This window comes from Annulohypoxylon truncatum (genome assembly GCF_022578515.1).
Source record: "Annulohypoxylon truncatum strain CBS 140777 unplaced genomic scaffold F4807scaffold_7, whole genome shotgun sequence".
Taxonomy (NCBI): Eukaryota; Fungi; Ascomycota; class Sordariomycetes; order Xylariales; family Hypoxylaceae; genus Annulohypoxylon; species Annulohypoxylon truncatum.
The window spans coordinates 1,166,774-1,183,882 of NW_025953793.1; the positions used below are offsets into that span (position 1 = coordinate 1,166,774).

At 49.0% G+C, this 17,109-nt stretch overlaps 12 protein-coding genes across 12 annotated transcripts; 7 read left to right on the forward strand and 5 right to left on the reverse strand.

The window, feature by feature from the left end:
• The first annotated feature begins 13 nt into the window (after positions 1-13).
• F4807DRAFT_416334 (60S ribosome subunit biogenesis protein NIP7) lies at positions 14-924 on the forward strand. The gene is made up of 2 exons (XM_047997120.1): positions 14-350; positions 420-924. The coding sequence occupies exons 1-2, from the start codon at positions 125-127 to the stop codon at positions 755-757; spliced, it is 564 nt and encodes a 187-aa protein (XP_047857007.1). The 5' UTR covers positions 14-124; the 3' UTR covers positions 758-924.
• On the reverse strand, positions 925-2,848 carry F4807DRAFT_416337 (glutamate 5-kinase). The gene is made up of 5 exons (XM_047997121.1): positions 2,723-2,848; positions 2,556-2,600; positions 2,186-2,484; positions 1,857-2,127; positions 925-1,804 (listed from the first exon to the last, which is right to left on the reverse strand). Exons 1-5 carry the CDS (start codon positions 2,748-2,750, stop codon positions 1,065-1,067), a joined length of 1,383 nt encoding a protein of 460 aa, XP_047857008.1. The 5' UTR covers positions 2,751-2,848; the 3' UTR covers positions 925-1,064.
• Positions 2,849-2,885: 37 nt separating this feature from the next.
• Positions 2,886-4,314, forward strand: F4807DRAFT_373591 (peptidase M76 family-domain-containing protein). The gene is made up of 2 exons (XM_047995703.1): positions 2,886-3,713; positions 3,824-4,314. Exons 1-2 carry the CDS (start codon positions 3,126-3,128, stop codon positions 4,049-4,051), a joined length of 816 nt encoding a protein of 271 aa, XP_047857009.1. The 5' UTR covers positions 2,886-3,125; the 3' UTR covers positions 4,052-4,314.
• Positions 4,050-5,859, reverse strand: F4807DRAFT_373540 (kinase-like protein). The gene is made up of 3 exons (XM_047995702.1): positions 5,540-5,859; positions 4,500-5,477; positions 4,050-4,436 (listed from the first exon to the last, which is right to left on the reverse strand). The coding sequence occupies exons 1-3, from the start codon at positions 5,624-5,626 to the stop codon at positions 4,320-4,322; spliced, it is 1,182 nt and encodes a 393-aa protein (XP_047857010.1). The 5' UTR covers positions 5,627-5,859; the 3' UTR covers positions 4,050-4,319.
• A 600-nt stretch (positions 5,860-6,459) lies between these two features.
• F4807DRAFT_373619 (uncharacterized protein) lies at positions 6,460-7,835 on the forward strand. Its single transcript, XM_047995705.1, has 3 exons — positions 6,460-6,922; positions 6,977-7,200; positions 7,278-7,835. Exons 1-3 carry the CDS (start codon positions 6,716-6,718, stop codon positions 7,474-7,476), a joined length of 630 nt encoding a protein of 209 aa, XP_047857011.1. The 5' UTR covers positions 6,460-6,715; the 3' UTR covers positions 7,477-7,835.
• A 176-nt stretch (positions 7,836-8,011) lies between these two features.
• F4807DRAFT_457987 (Tim10/DDP family zinc finger-domain-containing protein) lies at positions 8,012-8,336 on the forward strand (the record flags this gene model as incomplete). The annotated part of the gene is made up of 2 exons (XM_048001132.1): positions 8,012-8,095; positions 8,169-8,336. 2 exons carry the CDS (start codon positions 8,012-8,014, stop codon positions 8,334-8,336), a joined length of 252 nt encoding a protein of 83 aa, XP_047857012.1.
• A 116-nt stretch (positions 8,337-8,452) lies between these two features.
• On the reverse strand, positions 8,453-9,901 carry F4807DRAFT_373603 (uncharacterized protein). The gene has a single exon (XM_047995704.1). It carries the CDS (start codon positions 9,787-9,789, stop codon positions 8,569-8,571), a length of 1,221 nt encoding a protein of 406 aa, XP_047857013.1. The 5' UTR covers positions 9,790-9,901; the 3' UTR covers positions 8,453-8,568.
• A 371-nt stretch (positions 9,902-10,272) lies between these two features.
• F4807DRAFT_373673 (uncharacterized protein) lies at positions 10,273-11,916 on the forward strand. The gene is made up of 3 exons (XM_047995706.1): positions 10,273-10,632; positions 10,694-11,668; positions 11,873-11,916. The coding sequence occupies exons 1-2, from the start codon at positions 10,413-10,415 to the stop codon at positions 11,461-11,463; spliced, it is 990 nt and encodes a 329-aa protein (XP_047857014.1). The 5' UTR covers positions 10,273-10,412; the 3' UTR covers positions 11,464-11,668; positions 11,873-11,916.
• On the forward strand, positions 11,871-13,584 carry F4807DRAFT_373725 (uncharacterized protein). Its single transcript, XM_047995709.1, has 3 exons — positions 11,871-12,385; positions 12,470-12,669; positions 12,745-13,584. Exons 1-3 carry the CDS (start codon positions 12,165-12,167, stop codon positions 13,167-13,169), a joined length of 846 nt encoding a protein of 281 aa, XP_047857015.1. The 5' UTR covers positions 11,871-12,164; the 3' UTR covers positions 13,170-13,584.
• Positions 13,585-14,700, forward strand: F4807DRAFT_373711 (uncharacterized protein). Its single transcript, XM_047995708.1, has 2 exons — positions 13,585-14,252; positions 14,398-14,700. Exons 1-2 carry the CDS (start codon positions 13,999-14,001, stop codon positions 14,645-14,647), a joined length of 504 nt encoding a protein of 167 aa, XP_047857016.1. The 5' UTR covers positions 13,585-13,998; the 3' UTR covers positions 14,648-14,700.
• On the reverse strand, positions 14,701-15,179 carry F4807DRAFT_373704 (uncharacterized protein). Its single transcript, XM_047995707.1, has one exon. The coding sequence runs from the start codon at positions 15,021-15,023 to the stop codon at positions 14,754-14,756; it is 270 nt and encodes an 89-aa protein (XP_047857017.1). The 5' UTR covers positions 15,024-15,179; the 3' UTR covers positions 14,701-14,753.
• F4807DRAFT_472655 (KptA family-domain-containing protein) lies at positions 15,118-16,620 on the reverse strand (the record flags this gene model as incomplete). Its single annotated transcript, XM_048003030.1, has 3 exons — positions 15,118-15,584; positions 15,667-16,241; positions 16,399-16,620. The coding sequence occupies 3 exons, from the start codon at positions 16,618-16,620 to the stop codon at positions 15,335-15,337; spliced, it is 1,047 nt and encodes a 348-aa protein (XP_047857018.1). The 3' UTR covers positions 15,118-15,334.
• Positions 16,621-17,109: the final 489 nt, after the last annotated feature.

Consider the following 17,109-nt stretch of genomic DNA (forward strand, 5'->3'; position numbering starts at 1 on the left):
CGGTACCTTTCTCACCGCCAAATTTTCCAAGTGGCAGAATTTTTTCCTACATCTCAAGCCCCCACCATATTTATCTGCGTCGCAAATTCACATCTGAACCGAAGAAAGACGAAATATAGTCATTATGCGGCCTCTCACAGAACCGGAGACGAAGGTTCTCTTCGAAAAGTTGGCGAATTATACCGGAACCTCGCTAAAGAACCTGATTGCGCCGCTCGACGACTCGCCCGACGCCGATCGATATGTCTTCCGTCTGAATCGGGACAGAGTATACTACGTCCTGCTTTCCGTCGCAAACCTAGCAACATCGATATCGAGAGATAACCTCGCATCGCTAGGCATCTGTCTAGGTTGGTCGCCCGCCTCCTCATCCCACCTATAAACACGAGCTATAGCTAACAAGAATTGCGACGAAACAGGCAAGTTCACCAAATCAGGCAAATTCCGCTTACACATTACGGCCCTTCCCATTCTAGCCGAGCACGCGCGATACAAGCTATGGATCAAGCCTAACGGCGAGATGCCCTTCCTCTACGGCGGCAACGTCGTCAAGGCCCACGTCGGCCGCTGGTCCGATGATTGTCCCAGTCACCAGGGCATCGTGGTATACAGTATGTCCGACACGCCTCTCGGCTTTGGCGTCACGGCCCGCAGCACAGCCGAGGCGAGGAGATTAGATCCGACGGGCATCGTGTGTTTTCGACAGGCAGATTGCGGGGAGTATCTTAGAGACGAAGATACGTTATTTGCCAGCTGATAGAAAAGAGCTTTACTTAGTTTCAAATGACGAGATGAAGTATTGGGGTGTATAGATACCAAAAGTTAAAACGGATGATCGGTGGCTTGTTAGCACTAAAAAGGCCCGGAGTTTGGGATTCGGCTTGAATTGTGTGCATTTCAGGGGCGTTCGAGGTTATCTAAAGTAATCTATGACTTTGTCCAATTTCTACATTACTCCTGTTCCAATTGGTGAATTTTTCCTTATCCAGATGCTGAATGTCTAGCAAGATCAGGTTTTGCGGTTCCTATAACTCCGACGCCAATCATTTTGCGTGATGCGATGTCTATAAGCTGATGTCATTTTCATAAGCAGCCACTCCTCCGTTCTCGCCCAATTTCTCGAGAACAGGTGTGACAGGTCGGCTCTCCCTGTGAAGAAGACTGATACTCTCCCGATCAGCCACGTATTCGCTATCGGCGTAGCCTAGGAGTGACCCGATTTGTGCACTTCGATGTCCTTTTATCCGGATGATCTCAGGAGCAGCGTAGTTAACTAACGCTCTTCCAATTTCATCCCCTGGGCCTTCCCATAGTTTGCCATTCGGTCCGGGCTCTGACAGTCTTTTCACTACAACAAGCCGGACGGCTTCTTGCTGGGCAAAATTGCCTTCCACGTCTAGCACGCCTACTGGTAACAGTCCAGCTTTGTCCGCAAGGGCCTGGTGCGCGCCAGCATCGATATAGACCGTACCGTGCGGGGCTAAGCCGTGGAGAATCCAGAAGTATCGGTCCCTGATGGGATGAGAAAGGGGGAGAAATCGTGTATGCAGAGGTGGCTTCTCTAGCGCGTCAAGGTTCAACGACGCCGTTGACCGAGACAGGTGTTCTTCATCATTAGCTACCGGTGAGTGATGTGATGGAGTGCGCTTTTTGCGAGCTTGGAGGTACCGAACGATCTTTACGATATTTCCAGGTGAAGATGATCGGGTAATGACTGTGGTGACACCAGCAGATGTTGCGAGCCTAGCGGCAACAATCTTTGTACTCATGCCACCCGTACCCAGGGAAGATCCAGCGCTAGAAACTGGGGTTGCATTAGATTTCGGATTCTTGAAATATTTCAGGGGGCCCCTTACCATCCGCGCGGATTGCACTAATATCCTCGACCTCCTCTATGGCTCGAGCATCAGGATGTGTCCGTGGATTCTTGTCATACAAGCAATCGACATCTGTCATTAAAAATAGAAAATGGGCGTGTACCATAGCTGCTGTGATGGCTGAGAGTGTATCGTTATCTCCGAATTTAATCTCAGCCACAGCTAAAGTGTCGTTCTCGTTAACAATTGGTATCACACCCATCTCCAGGAGCTCCATCATAGTGTTCTGAGCATTCAGATACCTTGTCCGCTATGACATTTTGTTAGTAAATATTCTGCAACGTTGAATAGAGAGAAAGTTAACTCACGTCCGCAATGTCATTTCTTGTGAGGAGAACCTGAGCGATGGGTTGACGGAGATGCCCAAAGAGACTATCCCATAAACTCATCAAGCGGCATTGACCAATGGCAGCGAGTGCCTGTAATTTGGACAAATGTTTTGGTCTTTTGTCGACGTCCATTCGTCGAAGACCGACGCCAATGGCGCCGGACGAGACAATTACGACCTTATGTCCATCCTTTCGTAACTTAACAGCCGTCTCTACAATGAGAGTTAAAATCGACAAGAGAGGCTCATGAGTCTTCTCATCAACAATGGAACTAGTTCCTATGTGTAAGTCAGCTCACCGTCTAAACATTTTCTTGTACAATGTTACATAGATTTGAAGTTCGACTCACCTAATTTGATGACAACTGTAAGTGGCTTAGGACCCTTCATATCTGCTGCGTTTTTGACAACATCAGTAACGACAATTCTAAATAAAAATCTTTTTACAAGCCAGACCGTTCAAAAAATCGACAGTTTACATTACCATGAATACGTAATGGGTGGATTGATCACTTACAAGGCGTATGCCCCCCTGGCTCTGCCATGGCGGTAGGGCGTGAGTGCGTTGTTGCTGCAGGGGAATTGAATTGATGTGGAGCTAAATACAGTATATTTTACCGTAACACGCCTCTCAGGCCTCTTAAAAAGGCAATGAACTGGCGGGTTGCTGCTACTGCTTGCTACTGGAATAATCGAAAGCTCTTTGAGCTCTAATTGGGCTGCCGTCACTACGGTGTAACCCCCTGCCGAAATCGGAATTTTTAGAAAAAGCCTGAATTCTGGGCTCCGCAACGGCCCGCAACTTTTAGCTGGCACCTGGGGAGAACTGGGCAATCGCAACCAACCCGGTCTATTCTAACAAGGTTCAACCAGCTAGCTAGCTCAGAAAAAGTTCCTAATCTTCGACAACGCAAACCACGATGTCGTCGCAATCCCCAGAACCCGCCGCCCCTACGGCATCTACTCCCTCGCAGCCCCCCTCAACCAGCTCCCCCTCCTCCTCGCAATCCGACAACGTGCCCCGCATCCTGACCAACGACCCGGCGCGAACGGGCTTCGACCCGAAGACGGCGTGGTGGATAAACTACTTCAAGATCCTGACGGGGTCCATGACCAAAGAAGGCATGTTCCACTACCGGGAGTCGCGGTACCGGGAGCACGAGGCGCGGGACTGCGCGCGGTGCGAGGAGTACCGGGACTGGGCGTTCGCGCACTCGCCGACGGTGCGGTTCCTGCGCGAGAAGGCGCGCGCGCTCAACGGCGAGCTCGACGCGAGCAACGTCCTGTGCCGCCGCTGCCCGACCCGGCTCACCGAGGACGGCGAGGTGCACCGCGTCGGCGGCGGCTTCCACCCCGACCACGGCATCCTGATCTGCGCGAACGAGGTGCGGAACCGCCACCACCTGGAGGATACCTTAGCACATGAGATGGTGCACGCGTGGGACCATCTGCGGTGGAAGGTCGACTGGATGGGGGATAAGGATTTGAAGCATGCGGCTTGCACGGAGGTGCGTAATTATCTGCAATCTACTTTCCTACTAGACCCAACGTTTACTTCTCCGCCTATGATATGAGATATACATGATTGGAGACGGGAACTCTAACGCGGTGTCGGCAGATCCGAGCGGCGATGCTCAGTGGCGAGTGTAGGTGGACGAGGGAGGCGTGGACGAGAGGGAATTGGACACTGACACAGCAATTCCAAAATTGCGTACGGAAAAGAGCGGTACAGTCCGTCTTAGCGCGGCCGAGGTGTAAAGACGATGTGCAAGCAGTTAAGGTGGTGAATCAGGTGTGGGATTCATGTTTCGCAGATACCCGACCATTTGACGAGGTCTACAGATAAGCATTGACAAAACACTTCTGAAAGGAAGTCTGTAATTACTACCTGTAACAACATTCATCCCCATACTAGGACTAGGAGTTGAGGCAAGGGTAAAATACGAAGCGATGAGTAATGATGAATCGTGTTTTTTTATTAGAATGAGAATGACACGTGCAATAGGTTCCGACTCCTTTCCCATTATGCAGATTCCCAGCCAGATTGCCCTTGTCCAAACGCCTAGTCGCTAATGTTTACAAGTGAAGACTATTCCTTAATTCGTTGATGATCATTAGTGCGATCTCTCCCTATTTGAGGCCCGCTCCCCCTTGATGCAGTGCTTCGTAATCCAAGGATGAGTCGCGACTTGCTCTAACGGGATTCTCTTCTCAGGGTCGAGAACCAGTAACTATACTCATGTTAATATGGATATTATTGTGGAGGTTTTAGAGTAAGGGGGAAATAAACTCACTCTCTTGATCAGATCCCTCGCTTCGGGACTGACGAACGAAGGAATGGACATGTCGGCCTTCGCAATTCTCCTTTGCGTCATGACGGGCGTATCCTCGAACGGTGCCTCACCCACCAGAAATTCGTATGTTAACACTCCCAGACTCCACAGATCCACCTTCTCATTGTAGAAGTTGTCCGAGCTACCTGGCCTCAGCATCTCTGGTGGGAGGTAGTCGAGAGTACCACACATTGTCTGCCGCCTGCTGTTCGGTGCATGAACACTCCAGCCAAAATCGGATATTTTGATTTCACCGTGAATCCCCATGAGGATGTTCTCGGGTTTGATGTCCCTGTGGATGACGTGCTTGCGGTGTAGATATCGTAAGGCACTAGCCATCTGGGCGATATACTGAGAGGCTTTCCATTCGGGAAACCGATTCTCCTTTCTCAGATGCTTGTACAGCTCACCCTTTCCGGCGAATTCCAGAATCAGAAAGACCCGCTTGCTATCGTGGAAATGACCGAACAGCTGCAGAATGTTGGGATGTCTCAGATTGCTCTGGATCTCGATCTCTCGGCGTACTTGCTTCTCTACCCGGCCATGCTGCAACTCGCTCTTATGCAGAACCTTGAGGGCGCAAATAAAGCCACTCGTGCGTTCTCGTGCGAGGTAGACTCTTCCAAATTTACCCTTTCCCAGAGGCCGCCCAATCTCGAACATGCCTAGGTGGAATTGTTTCGGTGAGAGCACTTGGTCAATTAAACTCGCCGACTTTCGCTCGATCAGTGCTTTTTCATCTGATGCTCTCGACGCTGCACTTGCAGTCGGAAGCGGTTTCCTCGAAGGCGAGGTAGGCTGGGCGCCTTTGCGTTGTGCGGCCTGGGATGGGAGAGTGACTGTAGTGGTGACAGTGTTCGCACTCTGCGATTGCAGGGCGACTTTGTATAGATTCGGGCGACTCGAGCTTTGTGTTAACTGTGTTGTTGTAACAACGGCCTATCTGCGTATAAGAATTCCAAACCACTAAAATTGTGCGGGTTCGCAATGGTTTAGCTGACCTTTGATTTCTTCTCCTGATTCTGATACTCATTCTCATCATTAACGGACATGCGCTCAAAGCAAGCCTCTAGAGTACGAGCCGCCATTTTGATAAAAATGGTAAACCGCTTGACTGGTTCGAGACAGGGAGCTACGTGGATTGGGATGTAAGAGTGTATTGCGGTTTTAGTTGGAAGGTTGACTAGGGGAAAGGTTGTGGAAGGATACTAAACCTGGGAAAGCATTTAAAGTTTGAGGATCGTTGAGTTTGTGTTGTTTTTGAGAGGGACCCCTGTTTTCCGTTGATCCAGCAACTGACACCGCCCTGGTTCCATTGTATCCACCCAGTTAACCAATCACCATATTCTACTATTAGTTCAGCGCAACTCCACTGTGCATCGCATAATTCCATCTTTTATCCCTCCCCAAGCTTAACCTTAAACTCTTTAGATAGCCTCCAGCTCCATCTAAGCCACTATCACCAATCCAATAAATAGAATATGAGCCACATTCTTTCCTCGACGCCAATCGAACAAGGCAGACAGACAGACAAAATTCAAGGATCGAGAATAGCCATGACTTTGGAAGGAATCACCGTTGGAAACCTTGAAACCGCAATAACCGACGAGTTGCTAAATGAAGAGTCATCTTCATGGATTATTGTAAAACGATCGATTTTCTAGACTTTATCTAGAAATCGTTGCCATGTTTGAAGAAATCCCCCATATTGTCTCTCGTCCCACCTTACATATGTATTTCATTTCGTCTGGATCAACAGTACAGGGTCTCTGCGATTTCCCTTGGTAGGTATTTATGATCTAACTCAATTCGCCATCGGTGTATTTAGCCCACGATTACACAGAATCCCCGGTCTCAATTCATCGTGGCAGGATATAAATTCAGATGATCGAAACAATCGCCGTTTATTTTCGGCAGTACCGAAATGCGCTTGACCAAGACGGACGAAAATTCAAACATTAACCGTGATGGGTAGATGAAAATACGCCTACTGAGCCTTCGAAAGGATGCGCTTACACCACTAAGTATAGATCCACTCGCGTCATCCTACGACAACTAGCCCATTTTACTAGCGGCCACTGATGTGCTCAGTGCCTCTATCACTATTGAAGATGTATTACTTAAAGGTTGGACAACCTGTGAGCATAGGGGTAGGTATATCGTGACAGCAACTTCAAATGGTATCCCCAGCTAGAAACGCGGTGAACTGGTGGGCGATAACCCACACACTCGCCATCTTAGGTCAACTCGCTTTGTGCGTTGTCGGCGTTATATGTTTTGTCTTCACTCAACCGAATAACTACAATGGCTATATTCCATCCGACGACGAGTTCTGGGATGATGTCGACCACCGCACAACCATACCATGGGTGTCCGGAGCAGTAGTGAGCACTCAGACAATTCTTCGAATCCTTACACCAGATCTAACTAGCCTCCAGGGCGCCGTTACGACGGTTTACAACGTCGTCTTATTCTTTGCGCTGTGGAAAATATATGGTCCAGACAGGCAACGCCGTCTTATGAGATCAATTAGTCTATTCAGGAATACGGTCTTAATCGGATCCGTCATCCTCTTGCTGGTCCTTGCCGCCGACATCGCCCTTGCCGTGAAATCTGCTTTCGCTCGTCGTAATAGTATTTGCGCTACAGCTTCCATTGCCAGGTGAGTACGCAGCCTATCCATTCCCCTTAGTCAGGCATAATATGTATAGGGCGCCCGGCTAATTTCATGATCCACAGCGCCTTCATCGCCCTAACTATATGTGCGGATTTATTTCGGCTACGGAACCTTTATAGAGATGGGAAGAAGGATAATTGCATCGTGGAACTCGACCAGATTAGCGAGGATGGTGTGTCAGGACCTTTTAGAGCACCTCCTCCGTACGAGGCAGTAGCTGGATCTCGGTACCAAGATCTCAATACCAATATAAATAAATAAATGTATATATATTTAGTAACTATAACATAGGTCTATAAAGTATAGACTAACACGATTGCTTCGTCTTGTTGTATCGGGAAAAAATCATAATACATAACCGCGAGATCCATGGGGAGGAGGCGTGATGGGAATAGTACTAAACCCAGTCACTTAAACCTATGAGTATCAAGCTCCACGAACTTTTCACCTCTACCTTAGGAATAAATCTATTGCCATTAAGGCACGATGCAGTCAACTAATGATGTATATCACAGTCCCTTGATGTCAAATACAGTACATATGATTTGTTAGTTAAAACGAAGCCACGCCTACGTCATAGCAGACATATCTATGTGTAGGAGCAGCCACACCTAAATGACATCCTTCATTCACTAGCCACATTTATCGATAAAGGTACCAAGATTTTAGGACCAGTTTCGATAGCTTCGTCTTGTCAAGAAAGCTCAGAGTATAATTAGAGACTTTTACTAGCCCTGCCACTACGAACAACCATCTTTACCTGAGGAAAAAACGAAAGGCAAAAATAGTCGTCGCCATGGAATCCAGCGCATTCTTGGCAGAGGTCAAGAGACAGATCGAGGAGCAGCATGCTTTGGACAATGCGAAGATGCTGATAGAAGTACGCATCGCACCTCCGGACCCCTCCGGCAACAATTGCAACGGGAGAGACCTAACCATAATTTGCCATGCAGAAAGTTAACGACCACTGCTTCGAAAGATGCGTACCCAAACCAGGCTCCGCCTTGTCGAGCAGCGAGCAGACCTGTGCGACTCAATGCATAGGGAAATATATGCTCGCGTGGAACCAGGTCAGCATCTCATACATCGGCCGCGTAAAACGAGAGCAAGTATCGAGGTGAGCTATTCTCCCGTTTCGAAGTATACCATGCCTGTATCCGGTCGTCCCTAATCGTGGTAATTAGACCCCCTAACCAACGCATAAATGCCCCGACCGTGTAACGAAAATGGGGCAATCTTACGATGTGATAGAAACAACGGGAACGGGAACATAAAGTGTACATTATACGAAGGCATAGCCTTTTCGATGGATATCCTGTCTTTATACAGGTTGGGATGGGTATAGAATTCTGCTCATGGTTTCCCCGCAGCAGCCTTTTTCTTGGCTTCTTCCGCTTCTCTCTTACGTGCAAGGTATCTCTCCCGGGCGCTCGAAACGTCGGACTCGGTTTTGCGGCTCTTCGATGCGCGTTCGACCTTTTGCTTCTCCGCTTCCTCTTCCTCCATAGATCTCTTGAGAGATTGCTCCAGCTGCGCCTCGAGCATCCGAGTTTGCCTTTCCCGCATAGCTTGCTTCCCACCGGCACCAACAAAGCCGCGCGACGGACCTCGGTCGTCTCTGCGATCTTGCCCTTTGCTGGTCTCTTTTCGAGGTTCTTGTTTTGGAGTCGCTCCCAGGTTAAGACCACCTTTAAGCAGCAGGCGCTTGTCCACTACTTGGCCCTCCTCATTGATAGCGATGGAACCGCCCTTCTCATTGATCTCTCTCGCTACGTCCGCGTCTGTCTTCACTTTCTCTTCCTGTATTTCGTCGTCCTTGGGGCCCGTCTTTGCGCGTTCCTCTGCCGCCTTGACAACCTCTGCATGCCGTTGCTCACCCCTCTCTAGTAGGTCCTTGTAGAAAGCAGTCATGCCACCTCCTTTATTTTTCTTGGCTTCTTCTTCCTCGCGCTTACGTTCCTCTTCTTCGATCCGTCGATTCTCTTCTTGCTGCTTCTTGTATGCTTCCGTGACGAACTTCTCCTTGTCGGCGTATTCCTCGCCTTCCTCTGCCCGTTCCCGCGCAATCTTTTTCTCTTCGGCGATTAGCGCGTCGCGTTTCCGTATAGCGGCGGACGCGATCAGGTTCTTCATGTACTTCGGTTTCCTCTCGACATCTTCTTGCGTAGCCTTTTTCTCCGGTTTCAGTGATTCGTAGACCGCATCGTAGTCATATATCGAAGGGTCTAATTCTTCCGCAGCTTCTTGGTGTTTGCGCGATTCTAGCGAGCTCGATAAATCACCGAACATTGATATTTGTGATTTTTTGACTTTGCCGTTCGGGGGTTGCGACGGCGGGCCATTGTTCGGCTTTAGCTGTGGTTTTTTGCTTGGCTGGGGATTTGGAGATTCTGTCGTAAAATCGTCTATTTCGGATATCGTGGTCGCTTGAGGTCCATCGGTCGACCGTGCATTCGCATCGTTGTCTGAATCGTCATCGCCACCGAACATTGGCTTCCGTTTTGGGGGAGCCGGTTTTGAAGCGCCAGGCTTCTTGGCGAGACTAAGGCCAAATGAAAAGCCTGGTTTGCTCATATTTACAATTCCCAGATCTCTTCTTAAAATATCTTGGGTGGGAGAGTTGTTCGGGTTCAATTCGTCAAGTCGTTTTCTTGGTCGAAAGTGGCTCGGAAGGTCCACTATGATTAAAGCAGCCACATTAGAACTCGAACTTTCAAGCGCGTTTGAACTGGAAGCCGCCTCGATTAGATAAGATTGAGCTTAATCTTATCGGTAAGTAGTATGTACATACGTATCTGCTACTGTACATAGACATACATATGTGCCCAGGAACTTGAGAAATTATTCACCCTAGGTAGACAAAGAAATATGATAGGAGAGATGAATTCGTAAAGACATGAAAGGTTGACACTTGTAACAATCCATGCATCGGATTTCTGATTGTGGACCCCCGAGTAGCAAGACATGACATATGACGAGATCTCACAATGTCGTACAACAGCTCAGATGCAAGAAGGTTCCAGCTACGAACTTACCTAGGCAGCTTAGGTAGGTAACCACAACCCCACCTAACCATTCGAACAGGTCATCCAGTAACTCGACGTCTCCCTGTATTACATATTCCCCTTTAATACAATTTGACCCCTATCATAGCAACACTCGATACGTAATATTTGCCTTTTCGTTAATTCTCGTCTATGTTAAGTAGTGTAGCTATGGTATCGTCCAACACCTATCAGACCATCCAGAATTGGATCAATCGGCAGCAAGAATATGAGGCCACTCACTCAGAGCCTGCCCCGTTGACAGACGCCCAACGAAAACTGCTAGAGAAGCTTGAGCTCGCCTTACCATCAGAGACGCCGCCTACGCCCGAGCCAGAGTTAGGGGACCCCAACTGGATTGGTGAGCTACTAGGTAACTACTACTCACTAAGTGTAATTTTATCATGAAACTTGTATTTCTAATATCACTTCAGAATACCGAGCTGCTCGCCAACGGGTACCTTCAGGCAGTCCCGGGGCCGTGTTCATGGAAGAACAAGGCCCAACTATAGGCGGCGAGTTAAAATGGTACTGCCGAGTGAAGATCGACGAGAATCCGGAACCATTTCCCGGTCCAAACGGTGGTTTAGTAAATGGAAACCAGCCTTATTTCGGCCGTAAGAAAGACGCCAAGAAGTACGCAGCCAAGTGCGCGGTTGAGTGGCTTAAAGCAAACGGATACTATCGACCCGGAACCGATGCTGTGAAATCCCCTCAAGCACCCCAAGCCCCTCAACCTCCGAAGCAACAGGTTACGCCACAGTCTTCGCCGGCAAAGAAGAAACCAAAACTCTTACCATCCTCGCCTGAAGTTCCCGCAGGTGTCACTGTCAAATCCGAGCCAAATGGAGCTCGACCGCTTCCCGCTTCTGCCTTCAACAGCGATGAGATATCGGCCGTGGTCGAGGTCGATCAGCTTTGTACCCGTCTCGGCCTTCCTGGTCGCCCTCAGTATAAAATCACGGAAAGTTCTGATATTCCCGGCTTCTATAACGGGTACGTGGACCTAGGTATACTAGCTACGAAATTGCCTGTGGGCACCGGCCGCGTGGAAAAGGTCATGGGCAAGAAAGCGGCCAAGGAGCGGATTGCAGAGGAAGTGCTGGTGTATCTACGTAAGTGGGCTGCGGAGCATGATGAAGCAGATAAGCGTTTCCTAGCAGGAATAGAATCGAAGAAGGAAGAGGTACCACTTCCAGCATAGTCAGATGCAAGACAAGAGGTGCTGCTATGATGACTTGGAGTGCGGCTCGTGCTGCACTTGGTGTGTTACGTGGTCATGATTTGAATGAATAGGCTACGAGCATGAATGGGAATAGATTCAAATCCAGGATACGATGTCTAGTGGTAACTCAATGGGCGAAGAACCACTGGATGTAGATGCCGCGACTTTAAAGAAAAACGCCTAAGTATGACTACTTTCTTCTTCATTTTCTTCATCCCATCTTTGACGAGCTATATAGAGGATGGGACTTCTGGTGGTTTAACCAATCCAAAGTCACGCTCTGACGAGGAATAGGAGAGAGGAGGGTGCTTTCTGTTCGTCGTGACTCTCCGCGAAGCCAGTAACCCTTATTCCGTCTTGCTCACATTGCTAACCTACCTCTAACTAGCAAAAGCTTACGTGTTCAAACCCCCTATTAAGTCTCCGAATTAATATCCAGCTAGTTAATCGAACTCGATGAGCTGGAATCATGAATACCTTATTGATTGGCCGTTAGGATGATTTTTTACTTAAAGGTCTTTTTCGGCCAGAATATATTCTACTTATATCAACACACTCCTTTATTCTCCTTACATTTTTAGGTATTGCCATAATTATTGATATACTTTTAGTGAAACCAATATTCCATTTATCCAGGGAGAAGATCAAATTTCAAGACTTTATCTGGTAAAAGGTATACAATGAAGGTCACAATCTACGATTACATTGTCATTCTCTCCTGCTTCCAGGTCGTGCCGCTCGCGACGTCGGTTGCGTTTAGCAACGATATTTGTCCTTCTTGGTATCTTCGCCAGGCTGGGTGGGATGACAGGCAAGATCCTGTGCTCGAGTTCGTCGCTATCTGTTCCACTGGCAACACCACCTCACACGAATATCGCACGAGTAGCTTGAACATTGACCCGTAAGTTCCCATCTCAAACACTACCATCCTAAGGGAAAATCTCGTAGTGGCTAATGGTATACACCCTCATTTCCTTCCATATAGATGCTTCACCAATCACAACGGGATTCTAGAGCCAGCCAATACGGGATCATCTTCACGCCCCGGGGGGTTTTACGAGACGTGCGATAGTTGCGGCCTAGTCCTCCAGGGACCCTATGGCGACGACAAGAAGAAGTGGGATGTGTATATGCGTTGCAATTGTAAAAAGGATGGAGGGAGTGCAGCGGGAATCATCAACATGGGTAAGCCTACATTCTATTCTCCCCAGCCGAAGAACCTAGGGGGGGATATCCCTTCTAACATTCTCTTGAAATTAGAGTCGGGACTTAGTGTTAACGACGGTATTCTAAATTGCATGAATTTCCCTGGAGCAGCAATGAATTACTCTCCTAGCGCTAACCCGGCTATGCTTCCTCTTCCGGGCACGACGACGTTGACCACGACGGCAACTGCCAACAGTACCGTTGCCAGTATAACCACAGCTACTGCCAATGAAACATTTTTCAGTACCGCTACCAACACAGCAATCACGACGGTCATAAGCTCTTGCGAGTCGCCCAGCCAGGTCACAGTTACGAAAACTCACAAGGGAAAGGCCCATAAGCAGACAGTAACGGCAACAATGACAGAGACTCATCCCGTTACAGTCTTGGTTAGCATTATGGTAACGCCCACTGCCAAGCCCACGATAGCTGCCCAGCTCCGCTCGACTGTCGTGGCGGATTTTTCGACCATCAATTAGTCTAGCTTTCCAGTCGACGCCAGTTTGCAGAGATGAATAGCCGGATGGGAATATGGCACTTGGGATTGGCCAATCATTACTTGGAAAATATCTGACATCGCTCTTAGACTGGAATATTTGATTTATTTAGTACCCAATTTCTACATATGTGGCAGGTCCGCGGTTTGTTTGTTTCGAGGGAGCTTGCGGTCCCGACGCGGTACCCTACCCCTATTTTAAGAATCTCGTCATCTAAACTACTTGGCGACCGGAAGCTAGATGGACAACTCGGTAAAGCTTATATGAATTCATATCACTTCTAAACATCGAATTTACTAATGGAGTATAGTGAGTGTACTGCTATGTATATGTCTTAATAGTAGTTCAGAAACTTCCAAGATTACCTGCTTGCCATTCCATCATCATAGGCTGTAATTGCAACAAGCAGCAAATCAAACAACCTACGCCGACGTGCAAAAGACGAAGTCACGATGCGGAATAAGAAAAAACATTTTATCCAGATGCAACACCAAAATTATGCGAAACTGAAGCTTTACCTTCTGTCCTACCATGAGTTCCTTTCGACTCATAAAGCCATGCGCATCAAGGCTTTCGGTTCATGACTGGGTTGGTGATATGTGTAAATGGAAAAACATGAGTCACAATCTTGCGGGGTGTTGAAAATTATTTAATAAGGTGCACTCTACGATATTCAATGGTCTTCATGTTTCTAAGATATTCTTTGTTTTACTTTTTTGTTTACTTCTAAAAAATCACAGTTGCTACCATCACCACATCATAATCTTAACATCACAGATAGCATCTGGACAAATATGCTAAACAATGAACCATGAAGGCTGTCAACTACTGCTGCATCCTCGCTCTCTATTACATTCAGACCGCATTTCTCATCGCAGCCCAGGTTCCTGACAAAGATCCAGAATACAACCCAGCTTGGGGTCCAGCATTTGATACCAACATATGCCCGCAGTATTATCTTCGCGAAACTAATCACAACTCAACATTAACCGTCGAGCTTATCGCTACTTGCACCGATGGCAGTGATACCTCGCAGTACCGCACGAGCAGTTTGAACCTCGACCAGTAAGTGGACGACTTAATCTTGAGCCAGCCCCATTCCATACCTCCCCAGTAGCATCCCCATATGTGCATGCTATATCGCATTATTCCTCTTATTCTGAAGATCTATGGACACTAACGAGGTTGTTTTTGCCTTCCCCTTTTATAGATGCTTATATAACGAGGAAGGAGACCTCTTCGCTTCAGAACCCCAAGATTTCTACACGGGCCCCTTTTCAAAGACGTGTAACAACTGTGGCCTCTCCTTTCTGTCGATTGACGGAGATACCGAAGGCGTGTATCTCAAATGTAGCTGCTTGCCAGGTTTGGGCGATGACCGCACACCGAAGCAGACGATGTTCCGCCTTGGTAAGTTTACGTATCTTATGACTCATTTACCCTCCCGAAAAAAACACTAGAATATGGACGTCTTTAACTTGTCATCACAGGTCGGTCGATCTACGTCAAGAACTATACTATAGGCTGCTTCGAGTTCATTGGGCAAATAATCGACAACTCCCCGCCCTACCCGAATGTGACTCCTCTCCCAGGTAGCGTGACGACCGTCACAGCAACCATTTTCGCGAACGTCACTATAAGCCCAACAAGTAGCCCCATAAGCAGCACCAGCAACTCCACCCTACCGCCCTCGACAGTCACCGTTACAAGAACCCGTGAGAAGACAAATACGCCAATGACACAGACGACAACAGAGACTGTAGTTTCTCCTGTCACTATCCTGGTCAGTATCCCGGTTACAAAAACGCCCACGCCTGTCCCCAGGATAAGCGCCATTCTCTACACGACTGTCCAGGCTTCATTTGTTACCTTGAACTCGAGCTCGGGTGGCGTTTTGGCCTAGGAATCCTATGTAAGATTTGTAAGGATGACTGGCTTAGGTTGAGAGGACTGGTGGTTAAACTGTCATAGTTTGGCAGTACATTGCATGGGAGGCGTTTTGATATCCAGATTGTTGTTTGTGAACCTGTTTAATATCCGGTTCAAATGCAGGAGACGAGCTCATGGCATGTTGGATTTGTTTTGATGGGTTGCCCCTATTCTGTGTATTCAGACTGCTTGGTATTAACATGAGAAGTCAACCCCATTTAAGCACTAATCCTCTTAGGAATAAGAGCTCTATGTGACGAAAATGTGACCCCTGAATAGCCCATAGGAGTTTCAACTCTCCTGTCCTCTCCCACGTCCACCTCTCCGTCCTCCCCTACCTCCCCTACCTCCCCTTCCGCCTCCTCTTCCGCCTCCTCTTCCGCCTCCTCTTCCGCCTCCTCTTCCGCCTCCTCTCCCACCACCCGCACCCCCTCTCCCCTTCCCCATCGGCACCTTCGCCACGATCCCCTCCGGCAAATCAGCAACCTTCTCGCCATCCTTCCACAACACACCAACACCCTGCTTCCTCCCCCTAACCTCCTTGAAATACCTCAACGGCACCACGCCCTGCTCATCACCATCCGTCAACACGACATCATTAGCGCTAATCCACCACTTGATTCCGCCATCCCTCAGACTCTTCTCCACATCCACGAAAACCAGTAACTCGGCATCGCTCCTCATCCCGCTAATCACTTTCTCCTTACCCCCGTCCCCAACCCCATCGTCTTCACCTTGCGCCGCATCCCGGTCCTGGTCCAGCAGCCCCGTACCGAAATGCACGTGTCTACGACCCATCTTCTTCAGGCCGCCGGACGTCTCGATGGCCGGCCAGAAGGCGAAGTACGTGCCGTGGACGACGGTGCGCGGGACGTTGCCGGCCTCGAGCGTGATCGGCGTGTGCAGGCCCTCGTCCGCGAGCGCCTCGATGCTGTGGCCCTGGTTGGCGCGGATGAGCCACGCGGCCGGGTCGTCCTCGGGCTGCGCGTTCAAGTTTGCGACGGCCGGGTCCTTGGGCTTCATGGCGTACCGCTGCTTCGCGTTGTCGGCGACGACCGCCCGGATCTCGTCGAAGGTCGGGTTGAGCGAGCGCAGGCGCGGCCATTGCATCTTGCGACGACGGAGCTTCGTTAGTTAACCGTTTCCCTTACTCACTCCCGCTGTGTATGCTATGTGCTTCGTGCCCTAATCACGTAGACTTCTATACTTGTATACTTCGTCCGAAGTATACGAAAAACCGAGCTATAACCAAAAAGGAATGAGGGAAAGGTAATGAACTCACCACCCTATCCAGCGGCGCAAACCCCTCGGCATCGAGCTGGATCCCCGCGTTCACGGCCTGATGTCTCAGGAGCGACGACAACGCCTTCGAGATCAGCACCTCGCGGTCCTGGGGGCGACCGCCTCCACCCCTTCCGCCGCGCCGGTCGCGACCTCCCCTGCCTTTGCCCCTAAGAGGCAGACTCTCCAACCGCGCCGCCGCCTCCTCGATCTCGTCCTCCATGCTTGGGCTCTTCTCACTTTGACCTTTGCCGTAACATCTAACCCTAAGCTTAGAGTAGAATGGATGCGCAGGCGGCGATCGTACCGCTGGCCAAGCCTCAAAAGTGCGCCTGGCTGAGCTGTAGTAGCGGGCGGATAGTGGCCTGCCTGAGACGAGTCGAGGGAGAGTTGACGCCACGGTTTAAGATGCGACGAAGAAGGATATCTCCGTACGTGATAGTAATAGAGAAGCTTGTGAAAAATAGTGAAAAGATTGAATTGGCTTGGGATTTTTATATTGGTAACTTGAACCTAAATTAGGTAGTTGAAGCTGAGGTTGCGCTTGCTCTTAGATCGGTAGTGGAACGGGTTTGTTTTAAGGCCGTGCCGGCAGCTAAAGGCAGCTAAAAGGATCCACCCAATCGGCCTGAGTCAGTGGTTCCTGAATGACAACGTCATCCCGGATGATCATCAAGTATAAGCATACAACATCGTAATCACCGAAGATTTA